General features: G+C 44.2%; 1 protein-coding gene across 4 annotated transcripts in view; it reads right to left on the reverse strand.

Moving 5' to 3' along the window:
• LOC109957320 (ral guanine nucleotide dissociation stimulator) overlaps positions 1 to 22,131 on the reverse strand; it is a 39,730-nt gene that overhangs the window by 1,483 nt on the left and 16,116 nt on the right. For 3 of the 4 annotated variants that reach the window (XM_020595106.1, XM_020595105.1, XM_020595104.1), the window contains exons 2-17: positions 9,458 to 9,762; positions 9,159 to 9,233; positions 7,693 to 7,886; positions 7,180 to 7,304; positions 6,278 to 6,493; positions 5,998 to 6,101; positions 5,744 to 5,828; positions 3,340 to 3,417; positions 2,882 to 2,968; positions 2,758 to 2,790; positions 2,480 to 2,601; positions 1,582 to 1,677; positions 1,223 to 1,427; positions 891 to 965; positions 433 to 693; positions 132 to 246 (exon numbers count right to left, since the gene is read on the reverse strand). In XM_020595106.1, the coding sequence (XP_020450762.1) occupies positions 132 to 246; positions 433 to 693; positions 891 to 965; positions 1,223 to 1,427; positions 1,582 to 1,677; positions 2,480 to 2,601; positions 2,758 to 2,790; positions 2,882 to 2,968; positions 3,340 to 3,417; positions 5,744 to 5,828; positions 5,998 to 6,101; positions 6,278 to 6,493; positions 7,180 to 7,304; positions 7,693 to 7,886; positions 9,159 to 9,233; positions 9,458 to 9,762 (2,176 nt within the window). Of the gene's footprint in view, positions 1 to 131; positions 247 to 432; positions 694 to 890; positions 966 to 1,222; positions 1,428 to 1,581; positions 1,678 to 2,479; positions 2,602 to 2,757; positions 2,791 to 2,881; positions 2,969 to 3,339; positions 3,418 to 5,743; positions 5,829 to 5,997; positions 6,102 to 6,277; positions 6,494 to 7,179; positions 7,305 to 7,692; positions 7,887 to 9,158; positions 9,234 to 9,457; positions 9,763 to 20,839; positions 21,193 to 22,131 lie in introns of those variants that run through there. The other variant, XM_020595103.1, reaches the window with a different exon arrangement.

Consider the following 22,131-nt stretch of genomic DNA (forward strand, 5'->3'; position numbering starts at 1 on the left):
CACATTTGGTTATAATCTCTATGTCACTCTTGTCATTAAGAAAAATGTGAGGGATATTTTGGTTCTTTAATGAACAAATAAAATTCAAATACAACCTGAGCACAGAGCAATGCATGTTATATATTTCTCACCTTTGTCCTCAGAGATTTTCTGCATCAGCTCGTAGTCCTCGGTCTTCTCTCGCTCCAGGTTGTGTTTGATCATGGCCTTCCTGATGACCACCGGAGTCTTGTCTTGACTCGTCACCTGAACCAAGTAACACAATGTGAAGAGAAATCATCAGTATAAATAACAAACAAAATGTGAATGAATTCCCTAAACAATTTTTTATCGACCTGGTTTGATGGATGTTGCCAATCAAAACAAGAATAAACCTACAGATTTTTTAAACTAGCCAACCCACCAAAGACTCCACAAAGGCAGTTTCCTCACCAGGATGCTCTTGTACATGTTGCCGTTCTCCACGTCCAGGCTGACCCTGATGATGCAGCAGTCGTCCACCTGCTGGTTGTAGAGCGGCAGCGACAGAGTCGAGTAGTTTGACACCACAGACACCGAGCGTTTGTGTGAGCGGGAGGCGGACAGTGGGGTGGAGGAGGAGACGGAGGAGGAGGACGCGCTGCTGGAGCCGGAGGCCGAGCTGGAGCCCATCCCGGAGGTGTCCAGAGATGACAGAGACGTACACTCCCAGAACTGAGAAATCAGACCATCAAGACAATCATCAGCAGATTAATCAGTGACCCCCGCCTTTTTCATTTCCACTCATTTATTCAGGATTTAGTGTGAATTATTCCTTTAGATTGCAGCCCATCTGTTCTTAAGCAATAATGTGATGAAGAGGCATGGGCAACATTTTAGGATAAATACAAATGAAAAGTTAAACTTGGTACCGTTGAGGTTGTATCTGCTGGTGGAGCTTCTCTTCCCAGAGCAGAGACGGTAAGTTTCACTGAAGGAGTCGACGTCTAAAAGAGGGACAAAAAAAAAATTCAATATAAAACAGAAACCGTCACCTGACACCCAGACGACACTGGCTGCCAGAGGCCGATGTCAGCAGACAGAGTAACTGTCCAGATCAAAGTCAGATGAGAGGAGACAACATCAGCGGATGTTTTCCAGGCTGTGGAAAACACACGCTGTGATCCGACCGAGACAAACACACAGTGACTGAACAACAGCCACTTCACACAGCCAAAGGGGCTGTCATGTCTTTCTTCCTTACTTTTCTCTCATGTCCCTCTGGAGAATCGGACAGGAAGCTGGCATTCACGTCCTCCAGGTCTGAGCCACTGGAGCTGACCGAGGTGACGCTGAGAGCGTCGCCACTGTCCCCCCCACCTCCTTGGTACGGTCTGTAGTGAGAGTGGTCAAAGGACTTAGAGTGAGAGCCTGTGGCGCCGCTGGAGCTGGCCTCCGTCAACTGTCGGCTGGACACAAAACAGTAACAGGGGAGAGTCAGATTTCCACGACAGACAAAACTGGGGTTGATGCAAGAAAAAAAAACATCCTGCTAATATTGGCTGAATAATTATGAGTTCTTCAGTTTATATGTAATGAAACGTTCGTATCTCTGTCTCTTACTCGCTCCAGCGTTTCATGATTCCTCCGTTCTTCTTGGCTCGAAGTGTGTTGCTGGCCGACTCCGAGAGAGGCTCGATTTCACAGGACAGATTGTAGCTGCAGAAACAGGATGTTCATTTGAATTCATCTCACACATAAGTCAAAGTGACCTTGTTCTTCAGAGCCGTCCTACCAATCTGACACCCACAAATCGTGCACCAATATGTCAATAAACTCAACAACTTTGTGTGCTATGGAATCGCACTACAATAACGGTATGACACAGGTGAGTCCAGCTTGTTCTCAGAGGAGACAAACAGGTAGCGTATGTGTAACACGGGCCTGTGCCGACCTGAGGAGTGACTGTGCCGACCTGAGGAGCGACTGTAGTAAATCCTGAAGACTAGGACAGTGGTGTGTCCCGACAAGCTGATGTCAACCTATGCTCACATGCTTCACTGCTGTGGGAGGTTTACACTGGCCCTAACTCAGTATGATGTGTCATAGTCTCACATCACTGTGTTTCGGATTAGTGGGGAAAAAAACAAGGCAAAGTAACAAAAAAAAAACCCAAATAATAATAATAATAATAAAAATGCCCGTCAGTGCTGCTCAGTGATTCCACTGGCTCTATCACACTGTGTCAGCTGTAGAGCAGAGCTGCACCGTCTTTCCTGGTTTCTCTTAGTCTATGTAATCACTGTGACACAGGACGACAATAGCTTAACATATGGAAAGTTATTTTGTCCTTTGTTCAGCCGGGACTCAGCTGCTTCAGCACACTTTAGACACAAATGTAGAGATTCTGGTTTGGCGACCAAGGGGAGAAGCCGCTAGCTTTAACGCTGAGCTGCGACCCCCGGTAGACAGATGTTTAACAGCACCACTGACTAAAACGTCTTGTGCTTCGCACACTGACCTCTCTGCCTCGCTGAGCTTCTCCACGCCTGCAAACCACTCTCGGAAGTGGCTGTCCTGAGTGAAACTGTAGTTGTTGGAGGCCAGCTGAAGCAGTTTAATCTGGGCGATTACCTCAAACTCCTGCAGAGCAGGAAAACAGAAAGACAAGGAATTAGCTTTCATTGTCATTTGCACAGTTCTTATTTTTGAGCTCAACTGCTTACTGTGCAAAAATTCAGACTTTTGATCTACTGGGTTTGTTAGATCACTGAACACAAACAAGAAGGTTTACTTTACCTTTCTTCTCTTCTCAAAGTTGATCAGACCACCCTAAAACAGCAAATAAAAAATTAGTAAGTGATATGAAAAAGGAAAACAAAAGTACACACAGGTGTCGGCTCATGCCACACACGGGTCTGACCTCAGTGTAGTCCTTCATGGCAGTGTCCATCATCACCAGGTCTGTCAGGAAGGTCCCCAGGTAAGGAATCGTGCCCTGCATCACTCCCTGTTCACAGAATGACAACCAGTGGAGGTGAACACAGAGGCTGAGCAAGACACAACCCTGAACCGACACTTTTCACATGAAGAATAACTGGAAAACTAAAAATACATCTGATAAAATCATATTCACAAAGGCAGCTGATAATATTGTAATACAAAGCGTCTGGTGCATATGAGAAGGGCTATCTGGAGAAAAGTCAAATACTGTATTTTATGCTCAGACTAAGTTGCAGTGACTTCACTTGTCCCTAGATGGAGCTGTTGGCACAAAACTGATGATGCTCTTTGCTCATTGCAGACACGTGATAGATGAATATTTTATCTAAGGTATATTACTATTTACTTGAAATGTGTTGTTTAGCTCTGTGGACTCACCAGGTCCCTCTGCTGCTGGTGTCTCCTCTGAGCTCGTTTGGGGTTAATTTCCAAAGTTGCAAACTTGGACGTTCCCTCCTAAAGAACAGCAACAGACAGCCCTTCATGTTAAACACAGAACTATACTGCAACTCTACATAAGGTTCTCAAACACATCTTAATAAGGGGGGTTAGTTTTTGGTGAAATCGCCAAACCTTTTAAAACCAACATTTAACACGTTTGTATAATAAACTACCTTTTAATACCTCTGAAGGGATTTTTTTTTTTGAGGAAACTAAGACCTGCAGAAACCCTGCATATGTTTTACTTCTTAAATAATCTGGAAGGTGCTAAAAGTGCATGAAAGCAGAGGACAAACAGCTGGACCAATCGTGTTTAATTTTCAGATATGTAAAAAGTCATTTCAAAGCATGAACATGACCATATTTTCATGCTGACTCTTGTTGCTGAAATTCAGAAGCAAAAACAAATCCAAACATTTGCTTAACCTCAGAGAAAACTTGGAGGAAAAAAACCCATCTCCCGGCGTTCCCAGTCACATTCCTCAGGGTGAGGTAACGCTCGGAGGCCTCCATGTAACTCGAGCTGACAGGGTCGAGCGAGCACATCCTGGCCTGAGCAGATAGCGCGCGAGAGAGGCAACGCCCTGAGGTGTTTCCTTCACTGAGGCATCAGGTCAGAGCTGTTATCTACAGCGGCCAAAGGTTTCCTCCCTGTGACGTGAGAAGTGATTCCCTCGGAGGAAGCCCCGGGTGTTCGCTCACTGTTACATCATCTAACTGCACAGGTTTATTAATAGGTAACGACTTAGACATGGGCTCAGAGGTGTAGTCACCATCTCCAGTGTTTATGCTGACACATTCAACAGGCATTTGTGAGCGTGCCGCTGTTGTCCAGAAACTAAGACGCATCACTAACCACAATGTGTCATCACCATGAACAAACACACTGTAGTTATTCTGTCTCAGTCCTACACACACCATCCCACTGCCACAAATACTCACTAGATGCCAAATGTGGATTCATCTGACACTGAAAATATTCTTCAACAAAGTCCTGTTGATAGTTTGATAAACTACAGTGTCCAGCTGTTTTAGGAAATGACTGAAGCTCTTTTAATGAATTATATGTTTCAGTGCAGTAGGTTACACTAACACAGCGCCCCCAAATCAATATATGTACCGTACGGACAGAGGAGAGAGCCAGTAGTTAACTTTGCCATGGAGTCAGGGCTACAACTTGAGTGCCACGTTTACATTTTGAGCACCGTTTTCTAAATATGCCGAACCAGCTGTTAGCAGTCCCTGGCAGCAGTGCGCCTATGGACGTACAGACGACCATCAGTGAATTCCCCTGATGCAGAAAAAATGTTGGTTGAGGGTCTTTTTTTAGCAGATTTATGGACCTTTATTAAATTATCCCCAGAACCTGAGTCATACCAAACCTAGAAATATGTGCATTATGTTTGTGTTCAGACTTGAGTTTTGACAAATTGTATAAATTAATACTGCAAATTAAAAACTAACCATTTATATTACTCTAATCTTTTGTGCCATTGTGTCTGTGCTGAAACATGTAGATTTGCTGTCTCACTTCCCGCTCAGTCACATTTCTCTGTACGTCAGCTCCTGTTGTTCTTGCTCCGGATGCGTCAGTACGAGCTACAAACGCCTCTCTGCATTCGACTCTGTAAATCACTATAGTGATGGTGACAGCTGAGTCCGCCAAGGACACCGTGAGGAATGTGTGGATACTGTGATACTAAAGATCACGTGACACGGATGTTTCTCTGGCTGCAGTTGTTTTCAGACAGATGTGAGGAGGTCTGCTGGTGGGACAGGTCACCAGGCCAAACATCTGTTCAGCTGCCACATATAGACATGATAGAACTCATGCATCATGATTACTGGGTTTGTCTGATTAAGAAGCAAACATTTTTTTCTCACGCCTCTGCAGGCATGAAGATGCTCATCATTGAACCAGGATAGTTTATGTTTACCAAACTTAAACATAAAGTTAAACCTTCACATCTACATCCTCATGCAGCCCAAACTACACACACACACACACACAGATGTAAGTGTGGACTGACAAACGTGGGAACACGATGGCCTGAGCAGACACCCAGGGTGGTATAAAAACAAGTCCCTTTACAATGATGTGGAAGCCATTAAGGTCAAGCCTCCTGTGGTGTCCAGGTGTCAAAACACTCTTCATAAGAGCAACAGCCACACACTTCACAACAACCCTAATAACTAATATGTAAAGTACAAGCAAAAAATATGATACAATATAAAAGCAGTGTGTGGGTACAGCTGGTTATCGCTGTGATAACCTGTTGAATGCTGGTGTGTGTGTGTGTGTGTGTGTGTGTGTGTGCGCGCACTGCAAGCTGTGACCCACCTTCACCAGCAGCTCTCGGCTGAGGGAGTAGTTGTTGTCGTCGGAGAAGATTTCAGAAAGTTCTCGAAAGGTGCGGAAACTCTCCCTGTGGATCCACAAAGAGGTCAGCGTATGAAACAAAAACCTGAAGTCGGCTGCTCTGCTGCAGTCAAAGTTACTAAAAACGAGAGCCTGCTGCTGGTAGCTACAGCGCCTTAGTGCTTTTGTATCCTCAAAGCAACATGAATTTTTCTGAGCCGAGAGTGAAAACCTACCGAGACACTTCCTCCCAGGTCCTCTTCAGGCGGTGGATGGCGTTGCACTGCAGGGCGGAGAGGATGGCTCGCAGCGAGGAGAAGTTCTTTAGGATTCGACACTCCTGAACAGGAACATCGATCCAGGTAGAAAAAGAGAGAAGACAAACTACGTTACATTTTTATTTCCTGTTTTCTACCATTCCCCAACACAATGGTCGATCCCAAAAAACGCAAATTATTCCCCCTAAATAATTTCAATAGTTAATGTGTCGTAAGAAGGCAGAGAGAGGCTGCTCACCCGAGCCACGTCGATCCACCTCTCCAGCAGCCTGGCTCTCTGGCTGGGCTTCAGCGTGGGGTTGCTCAGACAGGTGGTGATCACGCAGTTGGTGACAGAGTTGAACTGGGCCACAGTGGCTCTGATGGTGGGGGCCAGGTGCTCCTTCCCTTTCTTATCCCGCTGAGACCAAATCCCTCCCAGGCAGTGATAGGGCACCACCTTCTTAAAGAGATCCTGCACAGAGAGAGAAAACTAAATGAATCCAGTGTTGGAAGAAATGATTATCAGAACCAAGCCAGTAAGGTTGCATGTGTTGAGTGAGTCCGACCATAAAAGGATGCAGTTTCAAGCAGAGATTGTTTTAGGTAAGTTTTCTAGTAATAGTCAGCGTGTGCTGACAGTGGTTTGAGATTAAATGAATGTCTTCTGGGGGAACTGGAGGGAGCTGGCCTGAGACTGACCCATACTGGGAGCACCAGTCAGTTCTTTGTCACTCTGTACAATTTCAGGCTAAAACATGCAAAAGCACCGGCCTTTAATGACAGAAGAACTCATTTTAACCTAATATCATCACTTTATTGCTCCTGTAAATCCTGGAACAGCAAGTCAATTAATTGATTAGGCAGCAGAAAAACAATTAACTATTTTGATAATGGCTTGATTTCCATGAGCTTCCATGTCTAAAGTGTAAACTGATGACTGCTGTGAAGAGGTCACCTGGGGTTATTTTCTGACATGTTATAGATTAAAGAATTAGTCGTAAATATGTTTGGCAGATAATCTGATAACAAAACTAATCAATAGCTGCAGAAGCTATAAACCTGCCCTACCTTTTATTGATCTTAATGCCTGGGAAACTCTGGCGACTATGAACCTGAACAGACTAAATCTGTCAATAAGGGAAAGGACAACATCCTTACCGCGTCCATGAGCGTGAACTGCTCTGCCACCATGATGGGGTCAAAAGACAGGAAACTGAAAGCAGGAAGCTCGTCCTCGAAGCCGCTCTCTTCCTGCGTAGCAAAAGGGCAGCCGATGTGTTCCCCTGAATAAGTGACAGCATTGTGACACATTATTCACGGCATTGCCTCAGCCTCAACACAGCTCCTTCTGGTTCATCCTGTCTGTGACCTTGGCGTTTGTTATTTCCTCCCTGAGCGATGTGAAGGTTTCACTCAGTGCTCAGTCTCATGTGCAGATAGTTGACGTGTCAACTAGTTCTTATCACTTGTACAACCAAACTGTTCTGTAGGATTACAACGTGATCTGACAGAGTGTCTACAGCTACATGAAATGTTTAGCTGAGGACACATTGTTCACATGAAAAAACAAACATCTGGCATCTTTACACTGATCACAATGGTAGTGTCTACTGGACCCTCCCAATTCTACGACCCCTGCCCCATGGTCCCTCTCCTGTCCTGCCTCCATACCATCAGGGTCAGGCTCACACTGCTGTCGGCGGTGGAAGTGGGCCAGCAGGTTGCGTGCGCGGCGCTCCAGGTCCGAGCCGAGGAAGTGGAGGTGAAGGTAAGACAGGAGCTGGTGCAGACAGTCGTAGCTCGGAGGGCTCCAGAAGTCCTCGGAGTACTGGTCCAGCCACGCGCCCAGAATGGATGAAACAGTGCTGCAGCACAGACACACGATTAAAAAGATGACATGATACAAACTGTAAAATCAGACCATCTGAGATTTTTCTATTTCAAATGTTTGGCTAAATAAATTCTCTGATTATTCAAGGGACAATAGTTTACAGGTGTGTAACATTTCCTGATAGCGCACACTTGCATCCATTTACCTCTGTAGCAAACAAGAAAAAAAAATTTTATTTTGTAAATTAAATTCAAGTATTTTTAACACTTTCTACAGTTTTAATAAAGACACAGAATTCAGCGCTGTTTAGTGACAGAGTGAGATAAGAAAATGAATGTCAGTGTCACATCTCTGCATTACGACTGGTTAGCCTAGCTTAGAGACTTAGCCTGTTAGCCGGACTCTGTCCAAAGCTCCCAAAACAGTACTGCGTTTTTCCAAAAATGCTGAATTAGTCTTTCAAAAAATATTCAAACATCACCGCAGGAAGCTTTGGCAGAAACTTTAAGGATTGAATTCATAATGCTAACAATCTGCTTCTGATTTAATGTGACAGAGCAGCTGTTCTGTCACATGCAAAACGTTACAAGTCAAACCAGCAATAGATGGGTTAGCATGAAAGAAATATTAAATTAGCAGTAAGACATTGTAACAGAGGCTGTTTTCACAAATGTAGTTATACTGTATGTTAACATTAAAGTGGAGCCTGATGCACCTTTGTCTTGAGCATTTAACTGAACTGAGCAATGCAAATAAAAAAACGTTGGCTGAAATGTTGAAATGTAAACAGGTCGTGTCATTTGTAGGGACATTTGCAAACAATGTTAATTAGAGCCGACAGCTGCCCATAAGCCTTGGTTTCCCTGAGGTGTGCTAACACTGCTAAAATGGCAGCACTACCCATAGAGGTTTCAGTGAATCATGCCAACATGGACAACAGGAGGCATTTTAACAAACTACTGAAGCAAATAAAGGACATTTTGAAAGCAGTACATTGGCCTGAGGCAACGCTAAAAATGCTAATCATCCGTTAAACTAAAAATTACAAAGGGCAGTAAAAGTGTTTCTCTGTGATTCATGACATTTTTATCAGTTCATGAACTGTGTTTTATCAGACTCGGCAGAAACAGCCCCCCACTCTGATGACAGGTGTCGAGCTAAGAAAAATAACCCAGTCAGACTTCAAACTCAGCTGATAGCCCTTTAACCCTCGGAGGAGTGGGTGGAGTGGGAGGCGGCTCAGTGCCGAGAATGTACTCAGTGATTAATGTTGGCAGCTCGACGCTGAAGGTCGCAGCACACTTACTTTCTCAGCTCTGTGCAGTCGTCCTGAGAGACTCTGTGCGCTGTGGCTGCAGGCACATTTTGGAGCTTGGCATATCTAAAAAAGAAACAAGTTCAGTGCAGCTCAACCAGATCTGGGAAAATGTCAAATTTAAAAGGCAATGTCAAAAACACCAAATGATGGCTGGATAAATTTAAGATAAAGGCAGGTTAAAAATAATGCTGCTTCAAGAGTTTAGCAAAAAGTCAAATCTTGAAGGAATAGTAAACCAATATTTTAAAATTCCCCCTACTGCGCACAGGTGTCTACCATCACTGTACCTGTTGAGCAGGAGATCCAGCACCTGCTTGGTGGTGGCGAAGGAGCGGTAGGTGCAGAGGAAGATGGTGACATAGGTGGAGTCTTTGCCCCTAAACGCAGACACCATGTACTCCACCAGCCTCTCCAGCGTGCCGGCTTTGATGGTCCGCACCTTGCAGGTCTCGTAGAGGCTCAGGGCTGAGTCCGTCTCCACGCCCAGCCATCGCTGCCCCTTACTTGCCGACTGGTGAAGCTGCATCTTCCTCAGTGTGATGGTGAAGATGGCATCCTCCTCGGCCTCCTCGCCGATCTCCTGCGTCGAGCTCTACGAGACAGAGGATGCAGAAAATAAGACATTTTCCTCAAAGGTTGTGCCGTCATGTCCTTAAACATGGAGAGCACAGTGGTGGATTTCTCCTGGTGGAACAAGCTCTTTAAATAACTGTTTCCAGCAGATGAGAGGGAGCTGAAGACTGACATCACTGTTACCACGTGGAACGTCAAATTAAAAATGTCCACCATCTCATTCTGGGACAAAACCCTTTAATTATAACCATCTGTGTGACCCAGTGCTCCTCTTTGTGCACAATCCCTCTCTGAGTCACACTGTGAATCACGTGTGCAAGCAAACAATAGTTTGTTGCTAAACAGAGCTTGCGGGATAACTGGCAAAACAATACAAGCTGCAGCCTGTATACACCTAACAGGGAATTAACACACACTGCTTGTTGGATGAACAAGAGCCACGTCGGCTGTTACAAGTCACCACTGCTGCGTTTTGTTGTTGCTTTCTCCTGAACACAAAAAACAAACAAGCCGTAACAGAACGCCGGTTTTGACAGAGGCGGTTTCTACAGTCAGGATACAAATGCAGAGTGATCGTGCATGTATCCTGCATCACTAGTGAATGTTACACAACAGAAACTAGTTCATGTATTACAAAACTAAAGCTTACAGCAAAACAGTAACCCGACAGCTAATCTCTAAAAGAGATTTAAAAAAACGTTAGGAGGGCAAATGTCAACAGGCTGCTGGGTCTGGGGACCCAAACAGTTTCCTTCAGTGTTAAGACTAAACTGGGAAACTGCTAGCAGAGTTTAGTTGCAGGACCAGAGTTTGAGTGCAGGCACAACCGCTCATCTACAATCAAATGGAAATCAATGAATAGAACTGGGACCGTGTGACCTGCCTGGTCTGGCTGCGGTGTTCTCTGTACGATGAAAGACAGGACTAAGGCAGGCAAAAAGACAATCCTAACTGGAAAACGCTCATCAGTGTAGGACTGTACAACTTACGACACTGTACCATATACACAGTGCATGTAAAGACCTCTGGCAGATCGTCGCTGCGTACCACACGGCCTACATGTCCAAACAAATAAAATGGTAACAAATGTTTACACATAAACAGAGCAGAGACACACAATATAAAAGCTGACTATGCAACTCTTTTTATGACTAATGAGTATTTCCAGTTTAGTTTTATACACTGATGCTGAACTGAATGAACAACAGCAGTAAGTAAACACCTCAGCGGGGTCGGGGTCATCGGTACTCTCATACTGGTTTTAACAGCCTTGGTCTGGACCAGATTATGTTTTTGGTACAATATCAAAGAGGTCAAGAGGTCAAAGTGTTTGTCATATGCACAGTTAGGAAACGCATTTCCCTGTACAGATGAGATCTTACTTACATACAATACAAGTGAAATATAAAGTAGATGAGCAGCAACACAAATCTAAGGCACTTTAAAGCAGTAAGTGAAAGAAGCACAATAAAAATACAACAAAACAATATAATGCAGAGAGAATATATGCTATGTGGGAGCTGTGGAGTGTAAATACTCAGCAGCATTAATACTAATGTTTTTTTTAGATTTCTAAGATGATGGAACAGTTTAGCTGAAGATCTTAGGTTAGCTAGCTCCCTTTTCAAAACCCTTTTGGATAAATAAGCTTTTATTAGGTGATATTTTATAAGATTGTGCTTTTATTCTTGTTCCTTTATTATAATCATGTAGTTTACTGATGATTTTCTTACTGTTACATTTACTTGTGCAGCACCTTGTAACCTTGTTAAGAAGGGTGATAGATAAATAAAGATTATTCTTATTATTTCCAAGATGGAAACACCAACAGCTACAAATCTCAAAGTTAATACTCCAAAGGACTATGACTTTAGAAAATAATCGTTTTGGAAGTCTGCACACATGATACAGCGTAGTTCATCACACAACAGCGTGTGCTTCCAATCAGCAGTTTTATCACTGCTCAGGAACAGACCTCGACAATCTGAGCGCTGAGGCTGCTGAACATATCGAACCTACGTAGCAGAGTTACAGTGGTGTGAGTCACTGAGAATGGCATGTAATCAGGCGTGCCACAGTGACCTGTCACAGCCACAGTTAGTCATCAGAGTCCATGTCTGAGGCTCCTCTTCACTGCCTGCCTTTTGTGCTCGCCAACATCGGAGTCCCTCTGCTGTCTTTGTTACGGTGGAGATGAGCTCTAAATAAATGTCCTTTCTTGAAATGTAATATAGAATTAAAAATATAAGTTCAAATGAGGGGTGACACAAAAGTGTTCCTATTATTCGGACCCCTTCATGTATGCAAATGGTGAGGACACCACTGAACATGCTGCAGTCCTGCAGAGCACCACCGTTAGCAGTTAAAGTGGTACATTTCTGACAAGTTCACCCAGACTGGGAACATTCTGAGCTTCGTACGGACAGATGTTGTACTGGACCGCACTCAGTTGTACAGTTGTACCTAATAAAGCGCCCAGTGAGCGCACTAGTGTTCCTACTAGTTCAAAGTTATGTGAACCGTTTGATTTTTCAGTGTCACTTCTGTAACCCCAGCAGAGAGCGTGGTACAAAGGGAGGGTGCGGTGGCAGGTAGGTGGGCAGAGAGGACTCTAACTCCGGGACTGTTCTACTTCCTGTCCAGTACAGTGCCTGAGGAGCAGCTGCAGCGCGGGGGGGCCTTGACAGCAGGAGAGCAGCTTATCAGCCACACCACAGAGGCCGCGCTGCTATCAAGCCCTGAAAAATGCTGCGCTCAAGGGCAGCGCCTCGCCCCATCCGCCGAGTCGATTCCCACCATAAAGCTCCTATTCATCCCAATTCAGTGAGGATGAGTCCTGATAACTAAACAAAACACTGACCGGTCAATACCTCAGAAGAGCAGGAACTGGTCAACAGAAAGAATAAACAGAAGCCAAGACTCACTCAAAACATCAAAATACCCCAAATCATGTAAAGACACAAAGTGAAGGCCACCTGTCTGCAGGTGAGAGTGTTGTCTAAGAGACTAAGAAGGGCTTTAGCTTCAGACGAGATTGGCAGGTTGGTCTGAAAGCTGAAGAGCGAAGTTTACGCTTTCAGCTGGTGATGAAGGGCTCTTCTCCATTGTAAGCCTTTGTCTGGACCGCCACGTGATTTACATTCAGTTTCTCAAGTGAATAAGATGAAACCTCTCAAACCTCGGCACAAAAGCACCGTAGACAGGATTAATGTGAGCTACAGTCGGACGCCACGTCGGCCAAAACAATCTTTCTGACAGAAAAAAAACTGAGAGGAAACTCTCTGAACCCTGGACCTGTTTTCTGGTTAAAAGTTAGAAAGTCTCCTTCTATTAGCATTAAAAATGTTTAAATGCCTTTGAAGCCCCTTATGAAGATGGTAGAATGTTTAAAAACCATATTAAACAACACGAGCAGATGTTTGCAGCAGGAAACACTGTCTGAGCTGTAACACTGCACTTGGAACAGAAGAGTAAAAGCATTCAAGGCAAAGAACCAGACTCTATTCACCGTTTGTTGTAAAATAAAAAAATATCTGTAGCTAAACACAGCACCTCCCAGCAGATTTCTATGACTGGCTGCTCTCCAGCACCAGTTGGTCTAAATCTAGTTACCACATGTTGCTGCAGAAAACAACAGAAACTGGGTCAAAGGGTTTTAACAGCAGAAAATGTCCAGGTCGATCAGGACAAATTAAACTCTGACAAGGGAGTAATCAAAACCAAAAGATGCACCGTTACTGTCTAAACATCCTAATAATGGGTGACAGTGATGATGATGTCTTCATCTAAAAAGGTGATTTGTTTGCACCAAAACATCTAAACGGCATCAATACGGGCTGAGTAGCACTGTTCAATATAATGTATCTATTCAGTTCATGAATAGTCTGTCGAGTGTTCCTTGGCATACTGTGGAAAATGGGAAAACTCCAGCAGGGTCCACAGAAATGTCTGGCATCCAGAATCAGCCTCCTCCACACCCTCAGCAGCACTTATCAGATCTGGGCTCACCTCCACCGTCCTGACCGTGCACGACTACATACATACATGTGGGAAGGAGAAATGTGAGGCGATGAATAAAAGGGTCAGCGAAGAGCAACGAGGCAGAGGAAAGTTTCCAGGAAAAGAGAAAAGAGAGTCACATGAGCCTCGGTGCTTACTGGCTTGTTCTACTGCTGGATGAACGGTTTACTGTTCCTGACACAGACACTAAAAAGGCTGATTTTTCTGCCTTTTTTTTGAAGATTTATTCAAATCCAAGTGCTATTTCACTTATTTATATCAAATAGGGCATAAAATATGTAAAATCCACAGAGGTTTAAAAAAATTCTGATTTAAAAGAATTCCTGATCACAGCAATTTCCAATGTGGAATATTGTACTGTCTGACTGTTTTCTCAGAAAATAAATAAAACCTACACATGAATATAAACAGGAAGATATAAGCTGGCTGAACTGTTGGAAACACAATCATGGTTCTTCCATTTTCATATCTACTGGTCTGTATAAACACAGGAACAGAAACAGGCTCCAACAAACTCACGAGGACAAAGGTAAACCCTCATTCTGAGTCAAATCCCCTCAAGGCCAAACAGCGCTCGGGAAACGAGCCAAAATATGAGGCTCATCGACAGAAAACACACCTGCTTTGAAAGCAGTGGTCTTAAATGAACCCCTAGAAAGTCCCTCACAGCCCAGTTCTAAGTGTAGACCAGCATGGAAACTCCCACTGGAAAAACAAAACCTGTCCCCAAAAACAGTCAACAGCTAAACAAAGCCTACAATAGTGTGTCCACTACAGTCCTGTAGCACGAGCCAGTGACTTCCCCTCACTAACAATGAGCGCTGAAAACCACTGAGATCATTAGGGATGTGAGGAAAGCCAGAAGATGAGAAGAGAGAGGTGTGACCCAATGCCGAGAAAACCCTAAGGCTCTGAACTCTGGGAAGGCTCGGCAAGCGGAAAACTGATTAATCCTAAATGTTACCCTCCTGTCTGACTGATTGGAACGTGTTTATTCAGGGAAAACTGTAAACAAATAATATATGTAACAGCTCTCGCACAGCGGTGCTTGGAGCTAATGCTAGAATGCTAACAATGACAATGCTAATGCTAATTCTGATGTTTAGCAGGTATGACGTTTACCCACAGACTGTGGACCCCATAAACCCGCCCCCGCCGTGTTAGCAGATGGGGCATGAACCAAAATAAAAATTCACAGGAAAAATCACATGCATTTCCCAGAGGAGATTTCTGTTATTTAAGGTAGATATTATTATTATGCTAATTTGTGTACAAGCTCCACATCTGGTTACTACTGGTTATCTCATTGCAAAATGCGTCAAAAAAAACAAGATGGCCACTCCATTTTTGGGATATTTTGGCACTACTCTTGTGTAGTAGTAGTAGGGAGTGGTGACAGGCTGTCAATCTTTGTATAAAGTCCATGTGATTACCATGGTTATCATCTTAAGTTAGCACAATAGCATGCTAATATTTGCTAATTACCACTAAAGTACAGCTGAGGCTGATGGGAAAGGGATTAATTGAAGGATTTGGTCATAACAAAACAAACAAAACAAATGCAACTATCAATAAATGATGAAAATGTAGACATCCTTGTGTGTCGGTCACTTTGTGTATTTATTACTACTCCAGCTTGGCACCCTGTTGGATGTAGGAGCATACATCTGTGCACAGGATTATTATTTCATGGTTTATACAAATGTGTAAAAAAACCAGACTCCATATTACTACCACATTAAGAATACATCGCCTGTATTTGGGCTAATCAAAAAGGTTCTGGATCATTTCTCCTTCCAAATTATCAGCACGCCAAAGAGTCCGTTTCTGCCTTTGTGCCTGCTCCAACAAAAACCTGACATGAATTTCAATTTGTTTTTCTGTGAAATTAACTTGACCGAGCGTCTGCGAGCCAGAGGATGACTGATTAGATTCTGGAGATGACCTCAGTATCCATTTCCTGCTATCAGATGTTTTTTTTATTTAGCGGACACTTCAGATATATTTCAAATCTATCAAGCGTGTGTTTAAAGTGTCAAGAGATCAATGCAAATTCAAAGTGACAGGAGTGATTTGCTGTAACAGGACGTTGGAGGAGGTTTGCCTTCTAGTTATTTTTACATTTTGCTATAGTTCCTCTGGTTTTTCATTGTGTCCCACTGGTGCACACACCTTTATTTAACTGGTGGCTATGCGCACGTGCTGCCTGAAACTGATGGAGCTGCCGTGACAAGTATTAGTAACACAAGTCAGCAGCTAAACTGGCTCTGTCAATTATCAGACACTAACATGCATGTAGTGAGCTTTACTAGGAGAATAGTTGGGGGGCTCTGGCAGTGACCACATCCCACTTGCTTTTACTTTTACCTTCTTTTGCCTGAACTGCTGTACACTGGTGCTGGGCGTTAGATAACCCTGCTCACTTACTTGCTTGCTTATTCTGGAGCTTTTGACCACATCAGTGCAGGTGTTGGGAAACATGGAAAGTGGAACAAACTCACTCTGCTGATGAGGAAAGTCTAATGTGTTGCACACGTCCAGAACCAGTGAATTATGGAAGCCTGAGTTATGATAAACTAGCCAATGCTCGAAATAAAATCTCACTTCAGACTCGGGGAACTTGAGATCGAAAATTATTTCATTTTACCAGTTTAACAACTCAGTGATTAAAACAATCAGCAGATTAACGAATAATGAGAGTGATTAACAGCTGCATCCATGAAACATATTCTACATGTCTTTCTATAATTTAGCTAAATCTTAGGACTGTACCAGAAATGTGCACGTCACAGTTCATATCTGACTTTACAGCAGAGGTTTGAAAAAGAAATGACCTTAACACAGGACCCTCTTACTGGTTTCTTACAGAGGTTTTAACCACATCTGTGACTTTCACCAGTAAATGGACTGAACTCCATGTTCTGATAACTTTGAAGTATGGCTGACACTCCTGGACAAACACACTACAGTAAATGGACCACGAAATGATTTCTTTTAAACATTTACTTGACGTATTCTGTAACTTCTTCCATTTTTAAGATGGACAGGCTTCATACCACAGTGTTAAGTAGGAGTCGGTCAGCACCAAATCTAAAAACTCTCAGCCTTGTCTCCCGCACGAACCAGATAATCCTACTGAATCTAATCAGATCCCTCCAGAAGCTTCTGTGCTGCCCTGACCTCCTTTACTCGCCTCAGTAGAGAAGAAATACCAGAAGTATTTTAATTATAACAAGAATGTAGACACGGCCTTGTTTTCATCATGTTATAAAGACAAACAGTCTGAGCTCCTGAACTATCTGCTCTCATTATCTGATACCGATACACAGTGAAGGCACTAACAAACAGATACCATTTTACAGAGGTTTGGTTACTGCAGAGCAGGTCGTGACAGTGGCTTCTTAGAGCTTCGTCTATGAAACTGACACTATAAGTTGGACCGGACACTAAACAATCAGCAGAAAGCCTGAGCTGGACACTCAGGTGATAATCCTCTGCAGGTTGATCACTATAAGCGACCCCCACACTGTCTTTGTGTCTTTAGACACACAAAAAATCTGCTATAGCCATTTTAAAAGGCAACATGATGCAGCATGCTGCTGTTCAGGCTGATCAGACGCCATCAGGTTCCTGTCACATGGAGGAAAATCGACTCAAATATGAGCCACTCCTTTGATTTGGAGCTTAATTAAATGACACTAGACAGGCAGCGAATGCAGATTCAGAATATTTGTCCATATTTCAGCCGCTGTCTGTCTCTGTCCTTCTGGCTGCTGACATGCACCACTCAGCTATTCAACTCTCTCCAAAACGAAGCACAGGAACAAAAGCTCCTCTGTGGCGACTTGGACAGTTCAGTTCCTGCTTCTCAGCCAAACTGCCTAAATCACTGCTCATCTTAAAAACGGGCACATCACAGCGTCCGATATGACATCTCCTCCTCACACATCTCAGATCTCTCAGGCGTTCACCACAGAAAACCCAGTGAAGTCACGTTTTTCACTGTAGATCTGGGTCACACACAAAAATAAACTGAGACACAGTGTAACCTGCACTCAACGTAACAACAAGGAAACATCAAACCAGAATATTTCCTGTTTTACTCATGAGATGTTGTGTTTGTCTTTGATTGTGATCATTTCTTCCCTGACTAGAGTCATACTGTGTTATCATGACACTGAGCTGGGACAGGCCGGGTCACCACAAACAGAAAACCCCTCTGTGATTTTACTGTCAGTTCATCATTATACTGAATTTTGATTCCTTCCTAAAATAAAGCTGAAAGGTATGAAGCATAAAGATGGTCAGGGCCACAGAGGCAACAGCAGCTCTGCTCTTCAGACGCAGTCCTGAGCCGTTCTCATGATGCCCTCTGTTCCCAGTGCAAACTGGATTCTAACTGAATGAGCTGTTTCACTGTGTCAGGCCGCCGGGACAGTGTCACCGAGCTGCAGTCTATTTTACGTTCAGCAGTGTTTGACAACTGCCTGCTACTGGACTCCAGCATTTCCAGAAACACAAAATTCAGAGTGTTTGTAACCAAGAAACTGTGAATGCATCCTCAGAGTCAGGTCAGCTTTTAGCGGCGTTTAGCCATATCAACGCCCACACCAGATCTTCGCTCATGTAGAACAACAACAGAAACCGACATGAAAGAAAAATGTGCATCGACCGGGGCAACATTTTCCTAACACAGCTGTAACTTGATCTGCTGGCACAACTCCATGTCAAACCCATCTGATCCTCTCAGCTATATGACCGAGTATGATGTTGGTGCTGGTTGCATGGAGCCGGAGGGATCAACAAATGACCAAATCCCACCTTCAGCATCGGCACATGAGCTCTGGTGTGATCCTTTGTACTGTAACACAACCACAGTGCCAAATAACAAGCACCTCAGCATGCGTAGCAGGAGGGGAAGGAAGGCGGCGACTGTGGAGGAAACCCCTTGGCCTCTGCAGGAGGGGGATTAAGTACTAGATAACTGTGTTAGAGGACAGGATTAGATCAGAGCGCAGAGACGAAGCTGAAGACAGGGGAGCAGCGCTGCCCCTCTGAGCTCAGGACGGGCTTCTGATATCATTTCAGGTCTGACTCATTCCAGACAGACCAGAAAGCCCAAAAGAGAGCACATTATCCCAGACCAGGTTGTCTCCAAGTGGTACCAGTTCTGCCGTCATCCTCGTCTGAGCCAGGCCTCACATAAGACCAATAAATATGATTACTCATCCCCCCTCCTTCTCTGAACACATCTACAGGATGTAAGAAGCACAGTGCTGGAGAACGGTTCATCTATAAGCAAGGACATTTTACAGGCAGCGGTCCAAACACAGCTGGTGACAAAAGGAAAACCCAACACGAAGTGAACCGGTAAGGTGCTGGGCCACCAGTCCAGCATCGGTGCTCCTCGGTTCTACAAGTCCCCGAACTCTGTCTCTAAAACACGCCATCATCACACACCTCACTGCAGGTACAGACCTTCTGTCACCCACTCACTACATTTACATAACCTGATAACCTTTGTTTGAAAGGGATTTTCTGCACTACACAGACGAGTGATGTACAACTCTCACAGAGCTGAAACGGAAAATCTGCTGCTATGCTAATAACTGATTAACCATGTTAGCAAAATGCCCCAAATTCACCAGTTTGGGTTTCATTTTGGGCTCAGCACTGGGCAATTTTTCCTAGTTTGGGACATTTACGAGATGAAGCCATCCGGGAGAGACGTGCTCTGCTCGCCCTGTCACCAGGTCAGCCTGCGTGTTGACCCGGAGGTATATTCCTGTGCAATTAGCTGTAATGGCTCCCCCAGATCTTGTGTCTGCTTTCCCTCTGACCCAGAGATCAGCATGAAAATGATCTGACTGAAGTCGTGTTTATTCTGAGCTCTCTCGGAGGCTAACCGGTTGCCCTGGCGACGCCGTTTAATGTGTCTTCTCATTTCCTACAACAGGGGTAGCACTAAGTATAGAGTCACTGTGCCACCTTTTAGTGGAAATACAGCAGGTTAAAAAAAAAACAGAAATAATCCTTAAAGCAAAAGTGGAACAATAAAACCCACTTGTTCCAGTTTTTCTTAAGCTTTTATTATCTTCAACTAAATATTTTTGGGTTTGGGGTGTTATGTGTATGTATATACCTTTGTAGATTTATGTCTGAAATGGATGGACAGTGACAAGAGGTACAACAATAAGTCCACACAATAAGAACACAACAGGAAAAGCAGCACACCGATACGACAAACGCAGCAACTACTCCCACTTTCTGTATTTTTAGTATTTCATAACATTTGGTACGTTCTGACTCAGTGCCGCCTGCACTGTTGGGTTTCATCTGGCATCTATTCAGTGCTGAACTGAAGGAGTGAGCATGCAGGGGGGAGGCGTGAAAACCACAGGGGTGAAACCTGAAAAAACAGCCAAGTCACCATGTAACAGTGACTGCTGGCCTGCCAGCGTCTGACCACATTATGTTTCACTCTCTACTGTTATGATTGTACTGCTTCTTTTCTCCCATGTATTATTTTACAGGCTGGGGACATCTGAAACGTATCTCAGAAAAATCCCCTGCAGCCTACTTTCCAGCCCAGGCAGTAGACTCATTAAAGAGCAGCTACATGACTATAATCTGAATTTACAGGGTCTGAAACACTGTTTCTGCAGCTCTCATGTTGATTTACATTAACTGAAATGTAAGATATGAACGTATTTACCTGTGTATTTTAGATTCCTACTGGGGTTCACTGAACATGCTATAAACTGTTTCCTCTTTGGTCTAAACGGGAGACAAATGCAGCCAAACTAATTTCCACAGCAGATCGATTCCAACACTGTGAAAACCTTCACTGATTAACAGCTGGATGTGTTTTACGACCCCCACCGTTAAAATAATGCCTCCTTTCCTTGTCAAAACAATAATTTGCTAGTAGCTTGGGGCCCAGCTGAGACCCTGGAGGCTCAGAACCAGTCCCGGATCCATCCCAACACAACAAACTAACGGGGCTCAGTCGCCTCCTCCGCGCATCTCTTTCACCCTCCGCCCCTGCCCCGCCGCCTCCCCGGCCTCCTCCTCACCTCCAGCAGCGGCAGGTCCGGGTCCAGGTGTGTGAAGCTGTGCAGAACCACCGGGCTGCGGTCCTCGACCACCTCCAGCCTCACCCCGTCCCAAATGTTCCGCACCCTCCACGACGAGTCAAACATCTCGACCAGCTGGCCCGGCTTGACGCTGTGCGCCTCGGTTAGCACTCCCGGGAAATAGACCATGGATGCCCGCGGAGAGTCGAGTCACAGCGACGGACGCGACATTTCTACTGTTTCCGACCGTGTGTTTAAGCACCGACCCGTCGTTTCTCACTGAGCTCGTTAGGTCCCGCTGCTATGTGCTGCGTCTCGGAGAGTCATGACTCACACCGGGCTTTTCCAAACCCAGCCCCCAGCCCTGTGCTGCCTTCAGGGCTGTCGGAAAATCAGACACCGAGGATAAAATAATTCTTAAAATAGTAGTGCAAGAAGTACTCAGATCTTTTAATTAAGTACACTATATAGAAATTGTTCAATTTGAGGTATTTTGGCATAAACTGAGTATGTACATTTTGTGCTACTTCAAATTTGGATTTTACTGCACAAAAAAATAAGAAAAAAAAGCTTCCATTTTTTGATATCTTTAGCTGCTTTTCAGAATCACATTAAAACAAAATAGAGAAGCACAAGACTTTACTGACTAACTTTACTGATCCCCAGTGGGAAATACATTCACAAGTTACCCAGCAGTATGTCAGGTACTTCAAAATCAAAGGTAGTTGACATTACATCAATTTAACCGTGCAGTTGTGGGGTTCATTTTGATTGTTCTATATAATACCGGGGAGCTCATCATCAACAACATCTTACATAACATAAATCATAATTCAGTTCGTGATTATATCTTGTAGCCTTATATTAGAGTCAAACCAGCACAGCTATTTTTGTCACAGAGCCTCTTTCTAACGTCAGCTATTCTATTTCCAGCTCCAGAACAAAGTACGAGCGTGAGAACTGTCCCTGAAGGCAGCGCTGTTCTCCTCCACTCATACGTCATGGTGTCTCTGGGAAATGATGCAGTGTGTTGTTTCTGCTCGCCATGGCATCAGGCCGGCGTGGAAAAAGAAAACACACGGATGTACAGTTCACTGACGCTCCTGTCCGGTGAAAACACACATTTACTCAGCCACTGTACGCGAGGCAAGTGTCACCCTGCTCGTCCTTCACTTTGTTCCATCTGTGGCCAGTTTCTACTCCAAACTGAGACACATTGTAGGCACATATTAAAAAATATGACCCATAAACTGTCCATCAATATACAAAAGCAGTCGAAATCTAAGAAGCTA

The sequence above is a fragment of the Monopterus albus genome, unplaced genomic scaffold (assembly GCF_001952655.1).
Source record: "Monopterus albus unplaced genomic scaffold, M_albus_1.0 scaffold26.1, whole genome shotgun sequence".
Classification (NCBI taxonomy): Eukaryota; Metazoa; Chordata; class Actinopteri; order Synbranchiformes; family Synbranchidae; genus Monopterus; species Monopterus albus.